Source organism: Kogia breviceps, chromosome 18, assembly GCF_026419965.1.
Source record: "Kogia breviceps isolate mKogBre1 chromosome 18, mKogBre1 haplotype 1, whole genome shotgun sequence".
NCBI classification, from domain to species: domain Eukaryota; kingdom Metazoa; phylum Chordata; class Mammalia; order Artiodactyla; family Physeteridae; genus Kogia; species Kogia breviceps.
This window is the reverse complement of record NC_081327.1, coordinates 14,432,506-14,440,090: the sequence shown is the minus strand read 5'-3', so window position 1 is coordinate 14,440,090 and position 7,585 is coordinate 14,432,506. Positions and strand designations below refer to the sequence as shown.

Here is a 7,585-nt window from a genome sequence, read left to right as displayed (position 1 = left end):
ATCCCTTTAGTTACCTTTAGACGTATCTCTGGGCCCTTCCACTTTTGTTGACCTCAACCCCCTCTTGGTCTTTAGAGTCCCTACCAGGGTTCAGTCCCGAGTCCTACTTGTTCCAACTCTTCCTCAGCTCTAGCCTGCCTTCCTTCATCCCCTGCCTTCTCTTTCCTTCTCCTTTACCAAGGTGGGATTCTTAGTCCATATATTCACCTTAAATTATGGACAGGATGTGAGTAATATTTGTAAAATCTCAGCAGCACTGCCGGAGGTAGGGAGACGGCGTGTAGAACAGCTCCTTAAATCCTGAGACACAGAAACGAAGGTTTTAGAGTAGGTAGAAGAAATTCCAGTAGCACAGCAGCAATTTTAAAAATTGTTTTCCAGCTCCCTGAGCTGCAAAGTCTGTTTTTGTAAAATGGAGATAACAATAACCAAGGTGTTGCAGGGAGATGCGACAAGATCGTGAATATGACCTACTTGGCACAAAGTCCAGGTAGAGGGTCAGCAGTACGTGGTAGCTGCTGTGGATCTTGTTCCTCCTCCGTGGCTTTCTGCTATACTCTGATTATATCACCTACTCCTGGGTGCAAGGTGCTAGGCAAGTGGCCCCTGCCCATTTCTCTCTCCATACTTCCCTTGGCCTCCCTCTCATGAAGGTTCAGTCACACTGGCCTGCTTTCTGTTTTCCTGAGGCTCCAATCTCTTTTCCACCTCTTAGTCTTTGTGTTTGGTTAAGTCCTCTCTCCGGGCTTTTTGCTGCAGTCTACCTGGCTGGCTCCTATCCCTCGAGTCTCAGTCTGAATATCCCTACCCTGAAAGGCCTTCTTGAACCCCAGCCTAAAGCAGACACCCACCTAAATCTCTCACCCAGAACCCTGTACTTCATAGCCCTTATCTTGTATGTTCCTGAAAGTGCCTTCTGGGCTCTAAAGTGTATAAAGGAGAGGAATAACAATAGTAATTTCAGAGACGCAAGGTGGTCTTAACAAGGTGGTCAAGAGCACCGCCTCTGAACCCAGGGCTTTAACCTTAGTTCTGTTATCCTTTCCTGATCTTTTCTGTGCCTCAGTTTCCTCATCTGTAGAATGAGGATAATAATATAAGTGTTCCCTTATAGGGTACTGGTGAGGATTAAGTAAGCTCACATATTTTAAGTAAGCTCACATATCTTAAGTATTAGAACAACAGCTGGCACATTGTTAAGTACTCTCTTGGTGTTAGTTACTGCTGTGATTGTGTATTCAATATTTTGGGTGATTGATTGTCATTTATTTTTCTTGTTTGGTGGTATAGGGTCCATCCAGCTTGCAAAAGCCTAGTCTAAAAATTACCAGCTATGCTAATGCCCAGTAATGCTGATTAACATTAAAAAAACGTGACTGCCGTTGCCTGGTTGCCTGGGTTAGTCCTGGCACTGCTCCTTCCAGATGGATTACCCTCATGGGCCTCTGTTTCCTCATCTGTAAGGTGGAGATGATGGTGATGATAGTGACCATATCACAGGGTTATTGTGAGCATTAAATAAGTTAATACAGTTATAGGTATTTAAACAGTGCCTGTCTCCTGGTTAGATGCCCAATAAATATTAGTTATTACTATCTAATATTTGCCTTTCATTTCTGAGGCCCACCACCTTGCTTGAGAATGTTTTACTTTATAATAATTAGAAACTAGTCTCTTCAGAATATGAAAATACCACAGTTTGTTAGTTCATACTCTAATTGTTTAATCAACTATGATGGGGACTGGCTCATTTGACTTATCTTGCTTAGAGAATTTTAAAATTTTAAATGCGATTGTTCAAGTTCACTTGTGTCTTTACTCGTTGAACCTCTAGACTGTGAATTTATTGAGGGAATGGACAGTGTCCACTTTTGTTCACTGCTGTAAGCAAAGTGCTGGCTTTAAAGCCAGAGACACTACCTGGGTTTGTATCCCAACCTTGCCACTCCACAGGGGTGGGACCTTGGGCCTCTGTCCTCATCTGTAAAATAGTGGTGATAATAGCACTTTCTTCGCAGTGTTGTGGGCTGTCAAGTCTTTCATCCATATGAAATACTTAGAGTCTTATTCACCTTCTCAGTGAGGCCTTCTCCCCTTCCTCTGTACTCTCAGTCTCCTTCCTTGCTTAATTTTTCTCTAATGCTCCCATCATCACCTGACATCGATTTTACATATTTGTTCTGTTCATTTTCTATGTCCACCATCCCATCACCCCAGAATGTGAGCTCCAGGAGGACAGGGATTTTTTTGTCTATCTTCCTCACCATTCTGTGCCCTTCACCTAGCACTGTATTTATCAAAGCAACATTTGAGGAGGACAAGCTTTAGCTGCTGATAGATGACTCTAGACTCTCAGTGAATGTGTTGGAGTGACAGGGATTGAATGGGTGGCTGAGGTGACTGTGCCACGTGAGGCCTGCTGGGGCAGCTGCTTCTAATTTGGGCCTTTTCCCTGCAGGTATCACTTGAGAAGGTGCTTGGCATCACAGCCCAGAACAGCAATGGCCTAACCTGTGACCCCAGCACAGGCCACGTGGCCTACCTGGCAGGGTGAGTGAGTAGGTGGGCCTCGACCTCCGATCACTGATCCTGAGTTCAGAGCCTGAAGTCTTCAATGAATCTCTCTGGGCCTTGCCTTTTCCGTCTGTAGAATGCAGATAATGCTGCCTACCTCTGAGGGCTGTGGGAAGGATTCCATGGGCCCTTCTGTGTATAGAACAGTACCTGGCATGTGTGAGTGCTAAGAAAGCCTTATTGTGACTGCAGGCAGGAGGTGGCAGTGATTCTGGGACAGGTAGGTGGTTAAGATCCAAGCCATGGTTGGTGTCAGGCCATCTGGATTTGTGTCCCAGCTCCACCGTGTGTGCCCTTCTCCAAGCCTCTGCTTCTGTAAAACAGAACTAGTGATACCCTCCTCTTGGGTAGTTAGTTGAGAGGACTGAAGGACATTTGCAACTGTTTATTCCACAAATATTGGTCTAGCCTGGCACTCTTCTAGGCACCGAAGGGACCCCTCACCCCCACAGGGCAGGGCAGAGCAGGGCCATAGTAATTCCTGATGAATAGTATCTGTTACTGAGTCTCTGGGAAGCAGCCAGAATAGAGGACAGGGTTGGGCTCTTGAATCTGACAGGTGTGGATTCACTTCCCCACTCTGTCCCTGACCTGCTTGGGAGTCCTGGGTAAAGGACTTCCCTCTCTGTAAAGGGCTTCAGTTTCATCATCTATGAAAAGCGACAAAGATTCCTGACCTCATCTGGCGATTGTGAGGATTTAAAGAGATTGTGCACAGTATGTCTTTATTAGCCCAGAGCCTAACAGTTACCACAGAGGAAGTGTTGGCTTCTATTTAAGATTATATTGATATTAATAATAATGTTGGGACTTCCCTGGTGGCGCAGTGGTTAAGAATCTGCCTGCAAATACAGGGGACATGGGTTCGATCCCTGGTCCGGGAAGATCCCACATGCTGCGGAGCAACTAGGCCCATGTGCCACAACTACTGAGCCTGTGCTCTAGAGCCCACGAGCCACAACTACTGAGGCTGTGTGCCACAACTACTGAAGCCTGTGCGCCTAGAGCCCACACTCTGCAGCAAGAGAAGCCACTGCAATGAGAAGCCCACGTACCACAATGAAGAGTAGCCCCCGCTCGCTGCAACTAGAGAAAGCCTGCATGCAGCAACGAAGATCCAACGCAGCCAAAAATAAATAAATAAATAAATGTTTAAAAAATAACAATATTAATAATGTTAAGTGCCCAGAATTCTCAGCATAGATAATGGGGGAGGAGGAGACTGAAGAGAGAAGCATCTGTTCAGAAAGAGCCTTGTTTATATGTGGACTCTTGTGTTGGGAATAGAATCATCCCTGGACCCCAATACTCCCCTTAGTTTGGGCACATTTTCCTCTTTCTCCCCAGCTGTGTGGTGGTGATTTTGAACCCCAAGGAGAACAAGCAGCAGCACATTTTTAATACAGCCAGGTAAGCTGGGACCCGGGCATGGGGTAGGGGTGGGAACAGGGTCCTGGCACATCCCTCCTTCCCCACACTGCCTGGAAGTGCCTGTGGGTGGGTGACTCATTCATTCACCTGGTGGTTCAGTGACATTCACCAAGGGTCTGCTCAGTGCTAGGTACTGTTCCAGGTGTTGGGGACATGGAAGTTAACAAAAGAAATGAGAATCTGCTCTTGTAGAGCTGACAGCTTGGGTGGTGGGGAGAGGGACAGACTAAACTAGTTGGCAGTTCCTAGCTGACCATGAGACCATGACTGTTGCTATGGAGGAAATGACGGGGATGTGTTAGGGCAGGTTCGCAGGCAAAGGACTCTAGTCAGAGTCTTATCAGAGCCTCCCTGAGGCTGAGAGCTGAAGAAATGAGGGGGTGACCCATGTGAAGGTGTGGGGAGAGCATTCCAGGCAGAGGGGACAGCAAGAGCAAAGGACCTGCAGTGGTTAAGAATCTCAGGATGTTTGAGGAGCAGTCAGGGTTCCATGGGTGAGGGGGAGGTGAGGCTGGAACCAGCAGAAGCCACATCACAGGGGCCTTGGCGCGGGGTTGGCTCTCATGCTGATTGCAAAGAAAAGCCACTAGAGGGCATTTGCAGGCTAAGGATATACTTCACGCACCCCAAACCTCCAGTACACTCTATCTCCCTTTCTTGATTTACTTTTTTCCACAAAATGCACTCCTTTTTGATATGCTGTCTAATTTCCTCAGCGATGATATATACTGTCTCTTTTCACAGTGTGAGCTGTCTGAGGGCAGGGACTTTCTCTTAGTTAATTTCTGTGTCCCTATACCTTAGGTCAGTGTCTAGCACATTGATAACACTTATCATTTCCTGAATGAATGAGTGTGATTTGGGTTTTAGAAAGATCCCTCCAGCTGCCAGTTTATTGAGGAAGGCCCTTGGCTTTGAGCAGGCCCAAGATGATGCCCGGGTCTGCCTTGGGGCTGATTGAACACTGTTATTCCTGGGGCTTTGGTCCCAACTGGGTTGTGACCTTTGGGAGGCACCTCACTGCAACTTTTTATTCCACAAATAGCTCAAGTTTAGCTCCTTTGACTGGGCTCTCCAGGTAGACGGATAAGTTGTGGGTTTTCTTCTTCCCTTACGATCCCTAAGGCAAGGTGCCTAAGATACAGTTTGGTAGATACAGATTCCCTCTCAGAAGGGGCTTCTTGGACCCCTGACTCTGACTGTGGGTTCTGTCACTGGTGGTGAGGGCAGAGACGGGTTCCAATCCAGACTTGTGTTTATTCACTATGTGATCTCAGGTGAAATACTTCTTGTCAATAATCACAGACTAGGGGCCCACAGACTTGTCTGACAGTATGTTTTAAATATCGGACTTACTTGACAACATTTAAAGTTTTCTACACAAAAATCCAGATGCCCTCTCGTTTTAGAAATGTGAGAGATTCAGATCTCTGGGGCCCACATTCTCCTATGGCAGGGATGGGCTGGAGCTTGGTGGCATTTGTCAGAATGCCCCTTGCCCAATTCTTCTCATCCTCCCTGTTGCCTGCCTGAGTCCTGTAGGCGGTAGAGTAGGTAACCTTGATCCAAAGCAGATAGCATAGAAGTGTCCACTTTCAGTCACAGATGGTTCTGTCTTGGGAGGCAGTGTGGCCAGAGTGGAGGTTTTCATTGTGGCTGCATTTCAGAGTCACCTGATCCGAGGCTTCACCCCCAGAGAAGGCTGAATCAGTTAGTCTGGAGTAAGACCTAAGCACTGCCAATTTTTAAACTTTTTATATTGAAATAATTTCAGACCTACAAGAATAGTACAAAGAGCACCTGTACACCTTTCACCCATATTTCCCAAATGCTAACATTTTACCACATTTGCTTTATCATTGTCTGTCTATGGGAATTCCCTGGCAGTCCAGAGGTTAGGACTCTGTCCTTTCACTGCCGAGGGCCTAGGTTCGATCCCTGGTTGGGGAACTAAGATCTCGCAAGCTGCACTGTGCGGCCCCAAAAACAAATAAGTATCATTTTCTGATTCTCTATCTATATACATAGTAATTTTTTTCTGAACCATCTGAACGTAAGTTGCATACCTGATACCCCTGTACCTCTAAATACTTAGGTGTGAATTTACTGAAAAAAAAAAAAAGTACGACCTTTCAAAACCACAAAAGATTGAGCAAAATCAGGACATTAAAATTGGTGCATCACTACCATCTGCTCCTCATTCAGCTTTCACCATTTGTCCCAAGAATGTCCTTTACAGCAAAAAGGATTCTGTCCAGAATCACGCATTGCCTTCAGTTGTCTATTCAGTCTCCTTCAATCTAAAGAGGTTTCCTCCATCTTTTCTTGACTTTCATGACCTTGACACCTTTGAGGATTGCAGGCCAGGTGTTGTATAGAATGTTCCAGCGTTTGGGTTTGTGTGCTGTTTCCTCATCGAGTTAGGTTCTGCAGGAACACCTCCGAAGGAATGCTGCGTTCTGCTCAGCGCGTTCTGTCAGGAGGTGCGTAATGTCGTTCTCTCCTGTGACTCGTGGTGATCACCTTGAGCCCTTGGTTAAGGTGGTGTCCGCCAGGCTTCTCCACTGGGAAGCCTCCCTTTTCCCCTTTGTGATTAGTGAGTATCTTGAGGGGAGCTTCTCAAACTATGCAGATACTACCCTGTTCCGTATCAAACTTTTACTCACTAGTTTTAGCATGACTTTGATATTTCTCAAAAAACTCCCTGGGGGGTCTTCCCTGGTGGCGCAGTGGTTGAGAGTCCGCCTGCCGATGCAGAGGATACAGGTTCGTGCCCCGGTCCGGGAGGATCCCACATGCCGCAGAGCGGCTGGGCCCATGGCCGCTGGGCCTGCGTGTCCGGAGGCTGTGCTCCACAGTGGGAGAGGCCACAGTAGTGAGAGGCCCACGCACAGGAAAAAAAAAAAAAAGCTCCCTGGGGTATTCTCATGTGCCCTGTCTGGTTAGGTAACCTTGGCACGACTTCCTTGTGTTGAGGTCTCCTCATGTCAAAACTAGCTAGGAAGGGCCTTGACTGCAGGGAGTGTGCATGGGGAATCAGTGTAGGGTGTAGCGGGGCGCATTTGGCAGAGGGCCAGGCTCAGGCTCAGGCGTGCAATAGGCTAGGGGCAGCTGCAGACGACAGACACGCCCTCTTCCCCACCCCCAACAGGCATGGCTTAAAACGCAAGGGCGTGCTCTTCCTACACAGACAAAACCAGGAAGTAGGCACTTAGGGGGCTGGTGTCTCTGCCAGCATCAGGGGCCCCACTCCTTCTGTCTTTCTGTTCACCATGCTTATTGGGAGGCTTAAGATCACCTCCTGGCCCAAGGTGGAATTCTGGTTGTCATGTGGGAGCAAGTGGGGAGCAGGGCAAAGAGTTCCCTTTGAGAAGCTTTTCTGGAAGTCCCACACAACACTTTAGCTTACCTCTCATTGGCCAGACTGCGTCATGTAGCTGCGCCTGTGTGGCTGCAGGAGAGGTGAGGAGATGTACTTGAGCAGGGGCCGTTGCCATCCCCGTGAAAACTGGGCTTCCCTTCGTGAGGAAAGAGAGGCGAGTGGATATTGGATGGGCAGCACACCTTGGCTGCTACCTTA

The 7,585-nt window shown here is 47.6% G+C and overlaps 1 protein-coding gene across 4 annotated transcripts in view; it reads left to right on the top strand.

Annotated features, from left to right (window-relative positions):
- The window catches only part of WDR62 (WD repeat domain 62), a 45,028-nt gene that overhangs the window by 884 nt on the left and 36,559 nt on the right, over positions 1-7,585 (top strand). For all 4 annotated transcript variants that reach the window (XM_067019006.1, XM_067019007.1, XM_067019009.1 and 1 more), the window contains exons 2-3: positions 2,459-2,550; positions 3,922-3,984. In XM_067019006.1, the coding sequence (XP_066875107.1) occupies positions 2,459-2,550; positions 3,922-3,984 (155 nt within the window). The remainder of the gene's footprint in view (positions 1-2,458; positions 2,551-3,921; positions 3,985-7,585) is intronic.